The sequence below is a fragment of the Mustela nigripes genome, chromosome 5 (genome assembly GCF_022355385.1).
Source record: "Mustela nigripes isolate SB6536 chromosome 5, MUSNIG.SB6536, whole genome shotgun sequence".
Lineage (NCBI taxonomy): Eukaryota > Metazoa > Chordata > Mammalia > Carnivora > Mustelidae > Mustela > Mustela nigripes.
Genome location: NC_081561.1, coordinates 16,962,470 through 16,982,935, shown reverse-complemented (window position 1 = coordinate 16,982,935; position 20,466 = coordinate 16,962,470). Strand labels below are relative to the sequence as shown.

The 20,466-nt window shown below is 45.1% G+C and overlaps 1 protein-coding gene across 4 annotated transcripts in view; it reads left to right on the top strand.

Moving 5' to 3' along the window:
• KIF13A (kinesin family member 13A) overlaps nucleotides 1-20,466 on the top strand; it is a 203,826-nt gene that overhangs the window by 92,553 nt on the left and 90,807 nt on the right. For all 4 annotated transcript variants that reach the window (XM_059399512.1, XM_059399510.1, XM_059399509.1 and 1 more), the window contains exon 3: nucleotides 12,754-12,814. In XM_059399512.1, the coding sequence (XP_059255495.1) occupies nucleotides 12,754-12,814 (61 nt within the window). The remainder of the gene's footprint in view (nucleotides 1-12,753; nucleotides 12,815-20,466) is intronic.

Sequence of the window (20,466 nt, the reverse complement as noted above, 5' to 3'; positions counted from 1 at the left end):
GCCCGTGCTGGCTGCTTCAGTTCAGTGCAGCAGCCCTGCCGCCGTCCCTTACACTTCTGCCTTGAGATCCGCATCCGAGGGCGTGGCTCTGTGTAGACTCAGTGCTAGCATTGCCTTCCTGCTGTGTGTTTTTCCTAGGAATCATTTTTTTTTCTTATCCATTCAAAAGTCATTTCATAGACAAGTATTCATTGAGAACATCTGTGAAAAGTCTTGTGTGAGCAGGTTGTGGGGTTGAAGAAGTGATTTAACTGGTGGTCCCTGTCCTCTAAAAATCCACCTGGGGGTCTCAGTCAGTTAGGCATCTGCTTCGGCTCAGGTCATGATCCCAGGGTCCTGGGATGGAGCCCCGCATCGGGCTCCCTGCTCAGCGGGACATCTGCTTCTCATTCTGCCTCTGGCTGCTGCTCCCCCTGCTTATAAATAAAATCTTTAAAAATAAATAAAGAAACCTTCAGCCCCATAGGTAACAGAAAATAGATTATGATAAACGTCATTCACTAGCTCAGTATTTTACGACTTCAGAGGAAGAAAGGCTTCTCAACTACAAGTGGGTTCGAGGAGTTCCTTCACGTATGGGTATGGTTTCAAAAGGCAGAGGTATGGGACAGGAATCAAGATGTATTTGAGGAACAGAAACAAGGTAATTGATGTTAAAGAAAAATTGTTTCGGGACGCCTGGGTGGCTCGGTTGGGCAGCTGCCTTCGACTGAGGTCATGATCCCAGCGTCCTGGGATTGAGTCCCACATCAGGCTCCTTGCTTGGCAGGGAGCCTGCTTCTCCCTCTGTCTCTGTCTGCCATTCTGTCTGCCTGTGCTTGCTCTCTCTCCCTGTCTCTCTCTGACAAATAAATAAAATCTTTAAAAAAAAGAAAAAGAAAAATTGTTTCTCTAGTCACAACATTGATCCAGATGTATGGCATTTCCATAATAAGTGATTCTCTGATTCTCTTTGGACAACAGGTGGATATCCCGTAAGGCAATTCAGCTGACACTAGCGCAGATGGCATAGGTTAAGGACTTGGTCCCACTTTAGGCACTATAATCCCCAGTTGTGTGTCCCCAGGTTACCCACATTTCCATCTGACTTTGCCACAAATCAGGGCTTCCCAGGACACCCTCCTCAGGTTCAGGAATTTGCTAGAATGGCTTACAAGATTCAGGGAAACATTTGCTTAGGTTTACTGGCTTATTATAAAGGCTACAGTTGAGCAGCCAGATAAAGAGGTATGTAGGGCTAGGTTTGGAAGCGTTCTAAGCACTGGACCTTCTGTTCCTCTGGAGTTGGGATGTGTCACCCTTCTAGCACGTGGATGCATTCACCAAACCTGGAAGCCCTCTGAATCTTGTTATTTTGCTGTTTTAATGGAGGTTTCATCCTGCAGGTATGACCAGTTATTCTAATCTCCAACTCCTCTCCTTTCCCCAGAGAACTGGTGGGTATGGGGCTTGATGCTTCTGGTCAAGGCTTGGTCTTTCTAGCAGCCAGCCCCCATTGTGAAGCTATCTAGGAGTCTACCAGCAGTTTCTTCATTTAGAAAAAAAGAGGCCTCTATCACTAGGGAAATTCCAAGGGATTTAGGAGTTCTGTGTCAGAAATAAAGGCCCTTGTGTCACTCACAAAATTCCAGGGGACTTAAGAGCTCTGTATCAGGAACCAGAGAGGAAAGCCAAGAATATATTGGTTTCACATATCACAGCTGCCTTGGGAAGTGCAAAGTCTGGTTGGATTGTGGAAAGCAGTTGTGCATTAAAATACTGGGAAAGGGGGCACCTGGGTGGCTCTGCTGGTCAGGCGTCCCGATTCTTGATTTTTGTCTCAGGTCATACATAATCTCAGGGTTGTGAGATCAAGCCCCATGTTGGGCTCCGAGCTCAGGGTGGAGTCTGCTTGATGTTCTCTCCCTCTCCCTGTGACTCCCCCCACCCCAATGCACACGTTGACACGCGCGCGCGCACACACACGGATGCTATCTCTCTGTCTAAAAAAATAAAGTGAAGAAAACTGGGAAGGTAGGTAGCTTATGGAGGGTTTGGGCGTCTGGTCTCAGTCTGGTAGGCTGTGAGGAATCGTTTAGGATTTTTGTATAAGAAAGTTAACGTGGTCACACTAACCATCAGGGAAGTGTACATGAAAACCACAGGGAGATATCACCCCGCACCAGTCAGAATGGTTACAGTCTTGATAACACAAGAAGCAGCAAGTCTTGGCAAGGACGTAGCGGACAAGGAACCTTTTTTGCACTGTTGGTGGGAATGCACACTGATGTAGCCACTGTGAAAAACAGTATGGTGGTGCTCAAAGAATAAAGAATAGAACCGCACTATGATCCAGTGATTCCGTTACTTGGTATTTACCCAAGAGTGCAGAAACACAAACTCAAAGGGGTATAAGCACCTTATGTTTACAGCAATATTTCCTACAATAGCCAGATTATGGAAGCAGCCCAGTGTCCATCCATTGATGAAAAGATAAAGAAGATGTGATGTGTGTGTGTATTTTTTACTAATATATAAATAAATAAAATACATAAATAAAATATTATATAAATATGTTTTTATTTATGAAATATAAAATATAAATACATAAAATAAATATATAAGTATATATAAATATATGTAAGTATAATGGAATACTATTCAGCAATAAAGAAACAATGAAATCTTGCCATTTCCAACAACACAGATGGATCTAGAGAGTATCATGGTAAGTGAAGTCAGTCAGTCCGAGAAAGACAAATGCCATGTGATTTCACTCATGTGTGGAATTTAAGAGACAAACAGTGAAAAAAGAGACAAACCAGAAACTGACCCTTGATTGTAGAAACAAGCTGGCGGTTGCCAGAGAGGAGGCAGTTGGGGGACGGGTAAAACAGGTGAAGCAGATTTTAGAACTGAGTGATAAAGGGATTAAGCAGGACCAGAATGGAGTGTGGGGATGAGTTGGCATTCGTTGCTTAGGCCCTGCATTGCTTAGGCACCATGGGTTTGTACATTCACAGTGTAAAAGGTGAAGCTCTGTGCTGTTACGATATGGTCTCAGATTGGGAAAACTCATTCCTGCTTTCAGATTTATTGAAACTCTGGATGGTTTTAGCCTGTGGTGCTTTTGCCCTCACGGCTGTTGATACCCCCACCCTTCCTTCCATCCTGTATTCAGGGGTGACCCAGCTGGTTACTTTTCCTTTACCGTCTCTCATGTTTACTTCTTCTGCTAGTAGTCGGGAGTCTTAGCAGCAGGGAGTGACCAGAACCCAAACTGGACAGACTGGAAGATTAGAATGAGTCTGAGACGTGTCAACTAAAGGACAGGAAGTGGCTGGGGTTCGCATGCAGTCGCCTCTCCCTATCTCCCCGTCTCCTGTCTCTGTTCCCATGTGGGCCCCCTCATTTCTCTGTCTCCCTGCTCTCCAGCTGTGTCTGCTTCTCTGGCTCATGTGTTTAGAAACATGAACTCCACATGTCCCAGATTTTACAACTCCGGTCATGCGAGAGACTGGTTTGGCTTCCTTTGTCCCAAATCCCAAAATCCCAAGTCAGACACTCACTTTAGGACCAGCTAACTATGGCCAAGAGATTAGGGAACTGAGCAGTCCACTTTGAGCACCTGTGTGCTTTTCCTGCCTCCTCCCCTGAGCAAGCATTTATAGAATATACGATTGTATGTGCCCCATAAGAACATGGCAGTGCGGGACGCCTGGGTGGCTCAGTTGGTTAAGCAGCTGCCTTTGGCTCGGGTCATGATCCCAGCGTCCTGGGATCGAGTCCCACATCGGGCTCCTTGCTCAGCAGGGAGCCTGCTTCTCCCTCTGCCTCTGCCTGCCATTCTGTCTGCCTGTGCTTGCTCTCTCCCCCTCTCTCTCTCTGATAAATAAATAAAATTTAAAAAAAAAAAAAAAAAAAAAAGAACATGGCAGTACCTCCTGGGAACCAAGTGGCTGGAGTGGTAGTTAGTACTAATTCTCCAAAGTAAAGGTGCTATTTCTCAAATAAATAAGGTATGGGGTTCTGTCCCTCTCCCCAAAAAGTGCCTGTAACTACAGCTTCTTTCCATCCCCGCTGAGGCTGAGAATGAAAACTTTTTTACCTTCATCAGAATGATTTGCTACTTGGCCTCTTGGTCTCTGGTCTTCTGTCCATCCGGTCCCTCACCCACATTGCCGCCGCAGTGATTCCTCCGAAGTGAGAGCGTGGCCCCATCATCTGCCAGCACACAAAAGCCCAGGCTTCTCTGTAAGGTGCACGAAGCCTCCCACAGCGCACTTGGCCACGTTCTTCACTATTGCTTCCCTACCCCCTGCTCTTGCCAACGACGCCAGTCAGGTTCACCTTCTTTTCTCCTTTCTTGCCAGCTTCCTCCTTTACCCGGAATGCCTTTCCTTCTTAATGATTATCTGTCAGAGTTTACCCCCAGCTTTGCCTTCTCTAGAAACCTGAGCCTTGCCCCCAGTTCTTTCACCCCCATCTCACGGTGCAACTGTTCATCTTTGTAGGTCTACACTGCCTTCTGCCTACCACACTCTTCCCTTTTCGTGGTGACTTCCCTCTGTTTGAGTGTGAGGGCTTGACAAAAGGGAGGCTCTTAGCTTCATAGATGCTTATGACCAAGACAAGCCAGGTCTTCAAAGAGCCACCTCCCCAGGTCCCCTAGGAATCCAGACTGCCGTGTAGAGTGGCACTTGCCCATAGCTGTTTCCTCCAGGAGATCATGAATTCCTGGAGATGGGGAGCCCCTTGGGGAGTGTGAGCAGGAGCAGATAGGCTCAAGTTAGGGCTTGGAGTTGGTGCTGGCAACGCCGCTCTTACCTGTCGCAGCGGTTGGAGATGGTTCAGGGGTCAGACAGGCTTCAGTGACCTGCTCTCCTTTCTGTTTTAGTCCTGCTTCTTCAAGGTGAACGATATTCAACTCCTCTTTTTTTTTTTTTTTTTTTTAAATGACTCTTCCCATCTCTGACTTAGGAGAAAGTGATGGAAGGGAAAAGTGTTGAAACTTGGCACCAAGAGGAAAATTTTGACATGCCATGAAATAGAGTAATTTTTTTGGGGGGGGGGGGGTTCTGATTGAATTCTTAGAGCAGTGCGGTGAAATGCAAACAAATTTGGCACTTGTCTTTCATACTAATTGTGGCCTTTCAACTCGACAGAATTGAACATTCGCAAGCCAGTATTTATAAAACTGGAGACATGGGGGTTTGCGAAGAGATCTTGGGCGCAGTTTCAAAGTCGATAGTTGCCAGGACGGGCTTCCCCTAGCAGCTGGGTCTGCAGATGTGGACAGTGGATGAATTGTGCAAAGAGAGGAGGGTGACCCTATAGAAGGAGAGGAGAGAGACACACTCCTTCATGGAAGGCAAATCACGTTCCTGCAGAGTGGGAAGCCCTTTCAGCTCCGGATTTAGGACATAGGGGCTGTGCTTTGCATGGATGCTTTCGCTGCAGACCTCAGAAACTATAGGATCTCGTCCATTTATGGCCATGGGGACTTTGTTGCCTTTTTACTTTCCTCTCTTTACTTTGTTAAGAAAATCAATCTGACTACTGCGTCGATACCTGTAGGAAATAAATCCACACAGTCCTTGGCTTGGGGGAGGTTCCAGCTGGATGAGACCCTGACACGCTGAGAATGGTACCTGGTGCATTACAAACCCTCCCCAAGTGGTAGCTGTAGTACTGTCTGGGGAGAGGGGTCCAGGAGCAGATGCCATCAGAGCTGATCATGGTAGCTGCCGGTCCTGCGTTATTGTTCTACGCCAAACCTTGTATTGGCAGGTATTTTGTGTAAATTCCCACAATCCCAACTGAAGGTAAGATGGGTAGTTACTTCAGTAGAGGGTATATTAGAGAGGTTATGCTTTTGACTAAGACAGCACGGAGGAGGGAAGTTGAGGAAACGTTGAAGGAGGCGACTTTTGGGCAGGACTCGAAGAATGAGCTGTGGCTCCCTGGGGAGGGAGGTGAGGAGAGGGAAATTGTTACAGGAGGGAGGCACTGCCTCATGGGTCTACATTCTGTTTTCTTCCCTTTGCCCCTGGACTTTTCCACTGTCTTTTTTTTTTTTTTTTTTTTTTAAAGATTTTATTTATTTATTTGACAGAGAGAGATCACAAGTAGACAGAGAGGCAGGCAGAGAGAGAAAGAGAGGAGGAAGCAGGCCCCCTGCTGAGCAGAGAGCCCGATGCGGGGCTCGATCCCAGGACCCTGAGATCATGACCTGAGCCGAAGGCAGCGGCTTAATCCACTGAGCCACCCAGGCGCCCCTCCACTGTCCTTTATACACCCAGAGGCTTTCTTGGTCATTGGTGGAAACTCCCAGAGCTGAAGATCTGACTGACCCTGGACATAACAGATGAATAGGGAAGCCTGCGGAGTGCAATCCATGAAACACAATCCAATAAACAGAATGTCTGTAGGGAGACAATGGTCCTGGTGCTTCCACAGTTGAATGAGAAACGGAGACTTGGACCGGGTACGGTCGTGGTATCTTGTGTGGTGTAGTGCAGGGGAAGGACCACAACAGCCAGCGTGCACTGTTCACGGCAGCATTCACATGAGAAAACACAGATTTGCAAGATCGTGCGACTAAAAGGTGGTTTGCCAAGAAGTTGCTTTACAAAGTAAATTCTCAGTGTTTTGTTTTTGTTTTTGTTTTTGTTTTTTTGGTTTCTGGAATTATGGACAATAAAACATTAGGAAAACCAAAATCTGAATCTCTAGTCTCTCTTATACACAGTCCCTCCACCCCCACACACGAAGTCTGGCCAGTCAGATAAGAAATTCAGAGTATTAAGTATCCTTAAGAGAGTTTTCATAAAGAAGTGACATTTGAGGGGCGCCTGGGTGGCTCAGGGGGTTAAAGCCTCTGCCTTTAGCTCGGCTCATGATCCCAGGGTCCTGGGATCCAGCCCCGCATCTGTCTCTCTGCTCAGCAGGAAGCCTGCTTCCCTTCCTCTCTCTCTGCCTGCCTCTCTGCCTACTTGTGATTTCTGTCTGTCAAATAAATAAATAAAATCTTGGGGGGAAAAAGTGACATTTGAGATGTCATTGAAAGATTTTAATTTGGAGAATTTAATGGGAGTGGGCTTTTACTCACTGTGCCAAAAATCTGATGTATATGTTGAGAAATACTTGTTTGTTTTTGTTTTGAAAGATTTTATTTATTTATTTGGCAGAGAGAGCATGAATGGTGGGAAGTGGGAAAGGGAGAAGCAGACTCCCCACTGAGCAGGGAGCCCATCACAGGGCTCAGTCCCAGGACCTGGGGTTATGACCTGAGCCAAAGGCGGACGCCTAACTGACTGAGCCACCCAGGCACACCTAGAAATATTTATTTACATAAATTTAAATTACCTTGATATAAGTTGGGGTTAATCACTTTCTGCCTGGACAAGGGGAAATGAGAGATATTAAAATGATTTTGGGGGGTGCCTGGGTGGCTCAGTGGGTTAAAACCTCTTCCTTCGGCTCAGGTCATGGTCCCAGGGTCCTGGGATCAAACCCCACATCGGGCTCTCTGCTCAGCAGGGAGCCTGCTTCCTCCTCTCTCTCTGCCTGCCTCTCTACTTGTGATCTCTGTCTTTCAAATAAATAAATAAAATCTAAAAAAAAAAAAAAAAAGATTTTGAGGAAAAATGTGCCCCCCCCCAGGATAATTGTTTTATGTTGTTATTTTTAGCTAGACTATAAGTAAATAGAATACAGACAACATGCCTAATAACATATTTGAGTTCCCATAGTACCTAAAATTGAGGAGGGTCGTAAATAGATATTTGTTGATTGCTTTGTGGATTAATCATTGTACAACTGGAGGACTTACTGGTGAATGCTAACCGTTAGAAAGGATGCATGGAAGGTAGTTGGAATTGTAGGTTCCTGCACGTTTGGTTTTTATGGGTCAGAAAATGACTACAGACCACATTTCTTAGAATGCCAATGCCTTCTGGTTCTTCAGGGAAACACAGAAGATTCTTTCTTGCTTTTTTAAAAATTGAATTTTGTGGAAATACCATCAGAAATAGGAGTCTTAGATAGGACAGAGTTTGACTGTTTCTTCCTGCTCCTGGGTCTGTTGCCTCAGAGGATGTGTCATTCAACACATTTATTAAAAACAGCCTGTTGTGACTTTACTGGATATTCAGGGGATCACAGAGGTGCAGGGCTGACAGTTCGAAGAGAGCTGTGAAGGTGGAACAGATGTGAACAGCGGGCTGCAGGGAATTCAAGGCTGGTAGGAGTTTTACAAGTTGCAAGCCGAGAGGAAGGAGTGGGATTTTGAGAAGGTAAAGTAAAATTTTCTTGGAAACCGTGAAGACGATGGCTTTCAGATTTTAAAAACAAGTGGAGAGTGTCTGTCCTTTTGACTCTTTACCTAATTAAAGGTTCGTGGTGGTATGGGTGCCTTCACAAAACATACTCACAGTGTGGACTGGCGCTGACAAAATAGGAAATTAATTCTTGGTTTCCAAATTTGATTTCTTTTTTTAAGTCAGTTGTATGCGTTAAGAAGTTCCGCATCCCCGTGCTCTGGTTGGAATGCTAGTAACTTCATAATGAATAGATGAAATAAGCATTCAGGAATTTTAATGGAATGATTTTAAAGTCTTCACGTATTTCTTTAATGCAGTGTGATGGCTTTGAAAACAGTGATTTTTTAAAAATTTAATTTGAGGTGGTTATTTTCTAAGAAATAACTCAAGAAAATGGTTTTATTACCTCTTTTGACTTATCGGTGGATTTTGTATTGGAAAATCATAACTGACTCTTAAGACCAAAGAAAACAATGTCCCCTTTCATTACAAACCTTTCGTGATTGAATTATAATTAAATTTGGCCATTAAAAGAAGGATAATAATTTGTGACTAGTGTATGGGACTAACGAGATTGCAGGAGATTGGACTACCTAAAACAAATTATTTTGAACAACCTTGAGACTGTTTTAGTAACAATCATAAGAAATAATTGTTCCAACAACAAATGATTGTTCTAATCTCCGTGCAGATTACAAGTTATACATGATGTGGCCATACCTGTTATCCTCCTGAGCTGTGGAATAATGGTGCCCAAGTGGACCCTCGTGCTCATCCTGTGACCAGATTTGTATTTGACCATTGAAGGAACCAAGTTCTCTCAAAAACATGCATATGAGGGCTGCCTGGGGGGCTCAGTGGGTTAAGCATCCAACTCTTGATTTCAGCTCAGGTCGTGATCTCAGGGTCGTGGGATCCACATTGGGCTTTGCACTCAGCGGGGAGTCTGCTGCAGATTTTCTCTCTCCCTCTCCCCCTCCCCCACCAATTGTGCGCTAAGAAAAAAAAGAAAGAAAAAATGTATATGAAAATAATGAAACATCTAAAAATACATCTTGCAGTTAAATTTCTGCTGTTTCTTGCCGGTTCTCACATCTGCTCTGTGCTTGTGTCTGTATTCAGCTCCTTCTCCTGGTGTTATGGTTATTATGTTTGTTTATTAAGAAAATACTATATACAGTGACTGCTCTGTATGAAATCCTGACCCAGGAGCTATGAGATTAATGAAACATAGTCCCTGTCCACAAGAAGCTCATCGTTTCCAGTGGAAGTAAGACCCATACACAAGAACTGGGGCATTCAAAAGAACCACGTGTGAGGGTGCCTGGGTGGCTCAGTGGGTTGGGCCTCTGCCTTCGGGTCAGGTCATGATCTCAGGGTCCTGGGATTGAGTCCTGCATCGGGTTCTCTGCTTGGCGGGGAGCCTACTTGTGATCTTTCTCTGTCAAATTAAAAAAAAAAAAAAAAAAAAAAAGCCAAGTTTGAACTCATACCACAGGGCCTCCTAAGTCAGTAGAGTTTCATGGAAGGGAGGATCACTTGTCGCCTGCATTAAAGGAAGAAAAAATAATAAGAAATTTTCTGTTCACGTGTCTTGATTTTAGGGAAATTGCTTAGATGTCTGCACTTCAGCCTTCTTAGTGGTAAATATTTAATAAAACAATAACCTATACTCTATGGTTTGAAGGATGGCCATTTTTAGATGCCTGTGATCAAAGGTAGTGAAATTCAAGACATAATTCAGGTCAAGGAGAGTTAAGTATTTGGCAAGCAAAAAGCAGTCGGATCCTCTAGTACAGTCACAGACCTTTTCTCCTCCGAGGATTGTTTTGTTTTGTTTTGTTTGTTTCATTTGAAAACTCTGCGGGGTTTTAACATTTGTTTGAATTTTAGGAGACAGATGCTTAAAGTGAAAACTTTGGTATCTCCCTTTTTATGAGCAAAATGGACTTTATTAACTGCTAGAAGTGGAAGTTGGCACAGAATAGGAAATGATTGTTACTGAGAGGTAGACCCTCAAAACTTGGGGAAGAATTCATTTTATTTCAAGTAGCATGACAGCGAATGGAACTTCTTAGCTTTCTCGCTCCGTATGCAAAGTAGCAAATGGTTCAGAGTTGTAGGTAGGTACGAAAAATCAACACGGGGAATAAATGAGTATTTCACTGAATATAGCAACTCCTAAGAGGAATTCATTGAGACTCTAGAGGAAAACTATGAAGATACATAGTAAAATGGAAAATAGCCTTTCTTGGCCATTTGAAGGAAGGAGAGTTGACTTAGGTCAAAAGGAAGGGAAAATGTCCCGAGAATGGAACTTAAGAGTTATAAGATACCATTAAAGAAAGGTTGTGGAATCTCCTTTTCTGGAAATGTTAGAAAAAAAAGATTGTCATGTCTCAGGACAAGTGCTGAAGTTCAGTGCTGCCCAGAGGCAGAAAGAGGAACCGGATTTCGCCTGTGTGGTCTCGAGTCATCGGAGGAGCCCTGAAATACAGTAAATACCGCGCACTCTGTTGGCCAAAACTGCCGTTCCTTTTAAGCTTGGTTGCTATAAGACCAGAGCGAATAAGTGTGCATAAGTAGCAAAATTTGAGTTTGGATTTGAGATGATGCAAGCTGTGCACATGGTACGTACCTGCTTCCATTGCAACGGCCTGCACGCAAGGCTGGAGCTGTTTGGAGCACAGTTCAGTCTTTTTAGGATTTAGAAAGTACCTGCTTTCTTGTGAGGTCTTACTACCATTAATCATTCAATAAATACCATAAATAGCTGCTGTGAACACTGTAGGGTATTAGTCTGAGTTGGATATGGTTCCTGCCTTCAAGGAACTTCATGTACCCCTGGAGGTAGAACAGGCATGCAAACCTGCTAAGTGGAAAGCAGGTTCCCTGGCAGGAGAGTGGCGAGAAAAAGGAGAAGCGGCATTGTAAGATTTCAGAGAAGAGACAGAATTCCTTTGGATTTAGCCGAGAAATGTTTCCTGGGAGAGAAATGCGTCAAACTGGGCCTTAAGAAGTAGGAAGCATTTGGGAGGGTTTAAGTGAGGAAGAGAACCAAGACAGGGGTGGGATCGTTCCTCCCAGTTCTAAGGTACAGACAAGTTCCGCGGAGCCGGAGGAGGTTGGGGGCCAGGGGCTGGGAATGCCTCATTGAAGCCAGACTCAGATGCCAGTCAGAGCTCGGGCTCTCTTTGCACGGTGCTTACAGTCCTAGGAAATGATTAAGCACAGGAGGGTTCCTGTCCGTGGGGGTCTGTAATGTGCTGTGCGGACTGCCGGGGGAAAGGCTGTAACAGGGAGCCCCGGAAAGTGGCTGCCACGGCCTCTGAGGCAGAGTTTGCCCACGGGGTGCACTGAGAAAGAGTAGTATCGAGGCATGTTAATAGGTGTTACTCAGGAAAGGGTCTTTTCATTAAAATGAATTGGAGAAATAAAAAAGTTAAGCAGTTAAGTGGGTTTCTTAGCTCGATACGTTTTCAGAGCCTTTAATTGTTTTTCATGGAGTATCTCCTGAAACTACTGTTTCTTGGAATATACTTCGGGGAACGTAGGCCTCTGCGCCTGCTAACAATGGCTGGAACCCGAGCGGCGGTCGGTCGTGCGCGCGGAAGCAGTGACTGGACGAGAATCCCAGTGCAGGACACAGTGTTTCCCGACACGCAGTGTTGTTCCGTGACTCTACAGAACGTGAATGCGCCCGAGAGAGTTACTGGTTTGTTAACCAGACTCCGACCAAGAGGGCATGCTGAAACAGAGAGAACAGAGTCCGAGGTGGGCCTGTGGGGCGTTTGGAGCTTTGGCTGAAAGTGGTGGCATCACAGGAAGCTAGAAGAAGGTGATTCAAATGCAGGTTGATGACTTTCATGGGACTTGGCCATGGGCGTCCAGCCAAGGGCTTTAGCAGATGCAGGAACTGCGGACTTGGGTGAGAAGTCATTGTTTTTATTTGTTGTTCTTTTTCTTACTAAATGTATCATTAAGAATATTTTTTGATTGGGGCGCTTGGGTGGCTCGGTGGATTAAGCTCTGCCCTTGGCTCAGGTCGTGATCTCAGGGTCCTGGGATCGAGCCCCACATCGGGCTCTCTGTTCAGCAGGGGAGCCTGCTTCCCCCTCTCTCTCTGCCTGCCTCTCTGCCTGCTTGTAATCTCTGTCTGTCAAATAAATAAACAAAATCTTTTAAAATACTTTTTGATTAAGATGTCTCGTTGTTTGCATTCTGGATAAATAATGATTTTCATATGCGACTTATTCTCGTACAGTAAGATAACCATCAGTTTAGTGCAAAAGAAGGTTTAGGATTAATAAAGCATCAAACCTATAATGTTTTTTTCTAATTAGACAGTAGCGGAACTCTCATGTTTATCAGCAGATTTTTTTTTTTTTTTTGGCAGGATGATTTACTCTTAGCAGTTAATTAATCTTCAATAATTTGTTCTTTCATTCAGGTATTTGCCTTTGATTATTGCTTTTGGTCCATGGATGAATCTAATACTACAAAATATGCTGGTAAGTTGGCTCTCTCTTCACTTGAGTTTTGGGCCTCAGTCCTCTTCATCTATTTTCTTCATTCGGCCATTCTGCTTTTCCCATAAAATTCACACTCCTTCTTTCCAGTTCCAGCATGTGGCCTTAGAAGTCAACAAGATTTGATTTCAGGATCTGGCTGTGCCACTAACTTGCTAAGAAGTCACGGACCGGTTGGTTCATTTTCAGGCTCCAGGTTCTTTCCCCATAAAGGGGGTATTACTATCTTCAGAGGTGTTCCAACAATTAGAAATAATGGGGCACCACCTCTAGCCAGAAATGCTGACTGTTGTGATTATCACATGAAGAAGGGGTTTAGTGTGCACGTCTTTCCTTGTCGCTGTTTCGGGAATTGACTGCTCCGCTGATATAACCCAAGCTCAGATGCCGTGGGTTTCCATGTCCCAGGTCACTGCTGATACGAACTGTCCATGTCTGACGGTCACTGGTGATCCGAACTACACATTTGCAGGGAAACACGACCACCTAGTCCCACATTTTGCTAGTGCTCCTCCCTCGAGGCATTTCATCCCTATTCCACTGAACACAGATGACTACTGATTTTATTATTTGGTGAGTCTTGGCCCTTTTGAGGAATTTATCACAATTGCTTTGGCTCAGGAGGGAAGCATTTGTGTGCATGGAGGAAGTTGGATTCCTACCCTTTTGATTGTATCTCCATTTCCTAAGAGATTTGTTTAGTCTTTCTGAATGTTTTCTCCTCATTTCTACTTAGAAAAACATCAGCTGAATGACTTTCTCATTTGCTTTTTAATAAGAGTGGTGAGGGATGGATGGAAAGGAGGCAGGTCTTACAAGAGTAGAAGGCAAAAGGAAATCACTTGCTTGTAGGGAATTCTGTTTCATGACAGCCTTTTCCTGGCCACATAATGCAAACTTGCTGAGAAGTTATTTGATATATAATTTTTTCAAAAGTTAACAATCTGAAACTAGGAAAATTTCTTCTGTTGCTTACCGTGAGTAAATGAACCTTTCTTTCCAGACATCATTCCTGCACCTTTAGTAAATGTATTTCATTGATGTGAATAAGTACTTCTTAATGTTGGTTGTAATTAATTTGTCTTTTTATTGGCCCATTAGCACTTTAGACAATAAATTCTACCGTGTCTAGAACAGTCTGCTTTGAGTGTTAGCACAGTGTATATTTTGGTGTTGGGCGTGTGCTTTGGGATTTAAATAAACTACAAAAGGAAAACATTTCCTACTGTAACAGAACAAATGCTGTGGCTATACAAAGCCCACTCTTTGTTCAACTGACTTTATTCAAGATACAGCCAAGTAGATCTTCCCGGATTAGAACTCTGCTTGTGCGATTCTCAAACACTTTCAAGGACTCCTTCCCACTTGCAGAGAAGATCTGTTCTCCTTGAACTCCATCTAGGCTCCTTTATTTTACCTCCTCAGCCTACCTTCCTCACGCTCTGCTCCGGGACTCCCCACCCCCCACCCCACGCTCTGGCCCAGGGCTGTTACTCCTCTCCTATAACCGTCAGGGAGCCAACAGGTCTCAATAGTTCCTGAAGATTCAGGAACCCCTTACAGTGTGTGTGCAGCTTCAGGGAAGCCCTTGAAAAATCACAAAGTTAGGTGGGAAGCAAAAGAATGCATAACGAATGACAGTAAACATTTTGACCTAATTCTGAGTTAAACTGTCGGTTTGACAGATTGAGTGCTATAGAAAACCCAAGGAAGGGCATAATCTGGGAAGGGCTGAACAGAATCTGAGGTTGAAACTGAGTTTCATTTAGACGGCTTATTGGTGCAGAACAGGGGCTGTTGCAGTGATGTGGTTAAAAGAATGCTTCAGGGAGGGCGTTTTTTCTCGTTGTGTCTTCTAGAATCACATACTCCCTTATTACCCACAGAGACCACTCTAGCCTCCTGCGGTATATCACTCATATCCCTGAATATAGGACAGGCTTTTTTCTTTTTTTTCTTTTAGATTTTATTTATTTATTTGAGAGAGAGCACACAGAGGGAAAAGCAGACTCCCCACTGAGCAGCGAGCCCACATGGGGCTCGATCCCAGGACCCTGAGATCATGACCTGAGCTGAAGCAGATGCTTAACCGCCTGAGCCATCCAGGCGCCCCAGGACAGACTTTTTTTTTTTTAATGGAAATAACTTTATGAAGTACAGATGATAAAATTCACATGTGAAACTGAAGATTTCTGGAGCTCTGCATTGCAAATTAGTATGTTCAGAAATATCTAAAAAGATAAAAATGATTTTTAGACTTAGAACCTAAAACTTCCTACTTTTAGTGTGCATGATCACATCAAATAGTGTGTTCCATTCAGCCGAGAAATGCAGCCCTGTAGGCTCCGAGAGCAATGTCTATTTACAGACACAGGGAGACGTTCTCTTGTTCTTTGGACAGCTCTATTATTGTGCAAACCCAGTGACCACCTTAGCAAAAAGTAAAATTCTTGCTGGCTCTTCTCTCACATGTGTTTGTATTCATCGTGAATACTGTGCCTACTAAATACATTACAGTAGGTTCGTCCATTGCTTTCATACTGACTTGATTTCCTTTCTCTGCACTAAAAAAGGAACAGCAGTTCCTTCTTACTGGTGAATAGAAACATCGAGATAGAAGCCTTCATTCTCTGATGGGAAGTAGAGGAAATGTAAAAGGGGGAGCACGGATTTCCTGAAACCGACCTATTTGTCAGGCTCAATGAATAATGGCATCATTGATACCAGCGGCTCTCAAAACTTGGGGAGCAGAGAGGAGGAGGGGTAGCGCAGAGAGGGAGGCTTGAAGGCACAGGGACCGAGGGAGCCAAGGGAGGCAGGGCGCGGAGTTTCACGCGGTGTGTCAGAATGTTCTGTTTGTTCAAAGTGACCGCAGCACCTGTCACTCTCAGGCTGTCCGACGGAGAAATGCACAAGTCCGTAGTATGGGAGGGCGTGGTGGCGGGCTGCGGGCTCCTACGCCAGACCGCCCAGTGAGCCACCGGATCTCACTACACCTCTGTTTCCTCAAAAAGAGGATGGTAATCATTCTCATCTCATAGGGTTGATTTGAGGGCCGAGGGACCTGTCTGGGGAAAGTACGGAAGCCAGTACCGGGCACATGGGAGAAGCTCTCTTCCTGTCTCTCGTCTTTATCATGGTCACATTGTCACAGTCCTGAGGGCCAGAGCGTCAGCCCTGTGGACAGAGAACGCACTAGAATTGACAAGACTCGGTTTTGCCACCAGCTGCTCACCTTTATGGGGTCTTTATGGTGTTTCTGCGTCTGTGGAAGGAGGAGACGTGGCCTAGGATGATCTCAGATCCCCTCCTGCTCTCTGGTAAAACATGAATCAGACATTTCATCCTGGCCGCACAGCTGCTGGAATGGACTGTTCAGAGGCAACTCAAAGACTTGTTTGTTAAGCGGATTGCCTTGCACTGAGTCGGGCTTTGAGATGTTTTGTATTTTAACTGTATTATTTCTTACTATAACCCTTGGGTTAGGTAGGCATAATCATGTTTGGCTAGCAGATAATTCTGAGTCTTTGAAGCAAAAATGCTTGTGCCAGGATGAAAGAAAAACAAAACAACAAGTAACCTGCAAAGTGAGGCACCCAAAGCTTGGCCTATTTCTGCATAAACTCATGTGTTCCCCTACTCTTTACCTCGTATGTCCACACATGCAGACAGATCCATGTTGAGGACTGTAACGCCATTACAGTGGATACGGACGGCACTTGAGAGTGTCGTACCGATAATAGGCCCTTGTGAAGGGTTAAATCACTACCCATTATAATTAAGACCTTCTTGACAATGAAATCGGTCCATGCTCCATCACTTCTCTCATGTGCCGTGTTGGTAAATAACAGTGACCAGTCCCCTTGGTTTCACTTTTCTTCTTTCTGGGGGACTATCTCTCACAGATCTGTTTTTCTGTTGATCTTCATACCCAAAATGAAAACCAGTCTGGTGGGGATACGGGGGTCGGGGGGCGCCTGGCTGGCTCTCTCCGTAGAGCGCGTGACTCTTGATCCTGGGGTTGTAAGTTTGAGCCCCATGTTGGGCATAGAGATTACTAAAAAATAAAATCTGTAACCAACTGAGCCACCCGGGCGCCCCCAAAATAAAATCTTAAAAAAAAAAAAAAAAACACAACAAACCAGTGGGGGTGGCATATCTGGGAATCAACGCAGACATGAACATTTCCAGGCCCAGAGCTTCTCAACTGTTGACTTAGAAATTATCTAACAATTCTCATCATACGACACGTTGCTCAGACTTGCTGAAGCCGTGTGTTTTCAGGCTTTGTTAATGCCCTGCAGCCCAGGAGAAAGGTTGTATGTTTGATTCTTGTCCTGCTACCCTAGCTGTGTGCTGTTCGCGTCCGAGCCGTGAGCCGTTGCGTGTTTGATTCTGTTCCCATGACGGGACATTTTATGTGCCCAGAGGTAGAAATAATTTCTCTTTCACACTGTTTAACAGAAGCGAGATTAGACACAAGATAAGACATTTGTGCATCAAAATTTATATTCTAAAAGCCAGCACTAGCCAAAATAGAACCAATATTTTAGCAAAGTTCCAAAATGCTTGTTTTAGCGTGCTGTGTTGGTTCATTCTTTCATTATTCAAGTTTATAAGAAACATTCAGCAAGTGCCTCGCACATAATAGTTGTTAGCTACTAGGTTTATCAAAACCACAGATGTTTTCTGTGTAGTTATGAAAAGTGGTTATAGTTGGTTCTGTGAACAGTTTGGTGAAATGGAGATTCATTATAAATGATACATGTCATCTTAAAAGACACTTACAAAACCATCTGCATGCAGAGTTCTAGACTTTTCTTTCTCTTTAAAGTCTTCAACAAATTGTCATACCTATCCATGCCAAATAGGACAATTCTTCTGGTGACTAAGCCTTACCAGGTTGTTCCTTAAGCATCCGACTTCATTTTCTTAGAACCAGCAGCTGTCTTTTTACATTTGTTAATGAAATTATGTAATGACGGAGACGTACAATGGACATAAACTAGTTTAGGAGCGAACACAGCTGACCCTTTGTGAGAACATAGCTCAGCTGGTGGGTGTCCAGAGCACAGCCTCCCAGCTGGGCTGATGGAGGCCGCGGTGGGCACACCCCACTGTACTACCTTATAGATGGAGGAGAATGTTGGCCAATTCAGAAAATGGGGTCAAAGGGGACATCAGTGAAGAAAGACTTTTCGTTCTTTCTCCTTTTTTTTTTACTTTTTTGCTATCACAAAAATCTTTGAGGTTTACTTTCAAGTTTACTCATGGTGGGGTTGTATTTGTGTTTGGTAAAGTGTGCCAAGTGCCCCGCATTGAGACCATTTCGGGTCACATCTCCGCCCTCCTCACGGACTTTTCCTTGCCCAGTGAGGTCATGGTGGGGGGCCTTGGCTTTTCTCTGGGTTAGGCCAGCTTTACTGGTGAGAAAAACTTTTCTGAAATAAATAAGCGAAGCTCATATTGTTAGATTCTTTTAAAAAGAGTGTGTGCATGTGTGTGTGTGTATGTGTGGGTAAATGTGAGTGTGTGTAAGTGTGTATGTGTGTACGTGTGCCTGTTTTGTGTATATTTGATTATAAGTGTGTTTATGTGGTTTGAGTATGGGTTTGTGTAAATGTGAACGTGTTAGTGTGTGTGTGTAAATATTGGTGTGTATATGTATGGGTGTGATTGTGTGTGTGTGCTTCTCTTTTCTCTTCTACTCCTAATTTTTTTTTTTTTTAAGTAGGTTTTATGCCCAATGTGGGGCTTGAACTCATGACCCTGAGATCAAGAGTCCCGTGCTCTCCCAGCGGAGCCGGCCGGGCGCCCCTCTACTCCTGTTTCTTAATCCCACGTGGTCCCACCTTCTTACAGGCTTTCCTTTCTTCATCCCCATCTATGCCTTGTTTTTTGGCACCCAAAGACATCGTGTGACTTACTGAAGGGTGTGCAGAAAGGCGGCGAAGAATCCCAGTAGACAGGAGACTTGGGAGCACGGGGATCCCAGCCCTGTGCTCATCTCCCCACCTGTAGTAGCTCATTGAATCATCAGAACATCCCATCACGTAGAAACCATTACTGTCCCCCCCATGTTACGGTAAGGAAACTGCTCCCTGGGAGGGAGCTGAAAAGCAGTCGTACCGGTGGGTTTTAGGCAGCGACAATGACATGTGAAGATGTTACAGATTCTCTTACAGTCCCGGGCTGTCCTCTGGTGTCTGCCGCCCCCGGAAAGCGGCCGTGTGCGGCAGTCACGTTGCAGGGCTCTGGCGTGGAAGCCGGCCAGCGGCCTCCCTCCTGTCCCATGTTGGAGTCCCGAGTGCCCGTGTTTGTTTGGTTGGGGCTTCGCTCTAATCTCCTCTTGACTGTGCTCCCCCCAGTCCAGAAGGGGTGTTGGGTCCCCATGTCCCTGTACCGCAGAGAACATACCAGACAGAAACGAAGATCACTTACTTCCCCAGCAGATGCGCTGCGTGAAAACACCCTACAAAAGAGCTCAAAAGACAATCCCTCTCAGATGCTCGCGGGGCGGGTGGCTTCTTGGCTTCTCCCATCCGGGGCACCAGCATCTGACCCTCTCCTGGGTGAGTCAGCCACCTCACAGGCCAGCAGAAAAGGAGCTGAGTTCCACGGCCAGCTCCTGACTCGTCTCAGCACTGTTGCTGGGGTAGAAACGTCCCTCTGGGCGAGTCCCCTGTGCCGTGCACACTGCAGGCGAGGTGCCCGGACTCCGGGACGCTGATCGCCCTTGGACACCGCTGTGGAAAATGGCCCCGTGCTCTCCCTTTACCCTCATGGCCCAGTTTCTCAGGATCCTTTTACCAAGCCCCTTAATGGCACCCTCCCATAGTTGATTAATACTTAAATCCAGTGTCACCAGGCCAATCCGGAAAGGTTTCATTTTTGTATCTAAACTCTGCGTGTTTTGGTCCTTTAGGTCGACCCAGGTTTAACGTCAGTACATGGGACAGTTTCTGAGCTGCCCCATTTGGGAAAGGGATATGCCGGTGGCTGGTCCACGTCAGGCATGTCTCCCCACCGCACGTCTGTGCGGAGAGCCTGTCTGCTCTTGCGCTGTTCGGGTGCTCTGCCTTGGACCTGGGCCACCTGCCAAGCCCAGACTCATCAAAATCACTGTGGCTGTCAGCCCCGCTGAGAGCTGGAAAAAAACGTCCTTCCTAACAAGCAGACCCGGGAGTCCCACATCACAAATACTGAGTTCAGACTTTATTTATTTATTTATTTTTCCACTCTAACTCCAAAGAGAAAAGACAGGAAAGAAGGAAAACGGGAGACTGCATACACTGGTAAAATGTACTGATCGAGCTGAACTCTTGAACGCTTTTCCATGTTCCTGCTTTAGAAAAATGAGAAATAGGGGGGTGCCTGAGTGGCTCAGTGGGTTAAAGCCTCGGCCTTCAGCTCAGGTCATGATCCCAGGGTCCTGGGATCGAGACCCGCATCGGGCTCTCTGCTCAGCAGGGAGCCTGCTTCCTCTTCTCTCTCTCTCTCTCTCTGCCTGCCTCTCTGCCTGCTTGTGATCTCTCTCTGTCAAATAAATAAATAAAATCTTAAAAAAAAAAAAAAAAAGAGAAAAATGAGAAATATTCCATGCATATGTCCTATCTGGTCCTCTAGTGCCATGC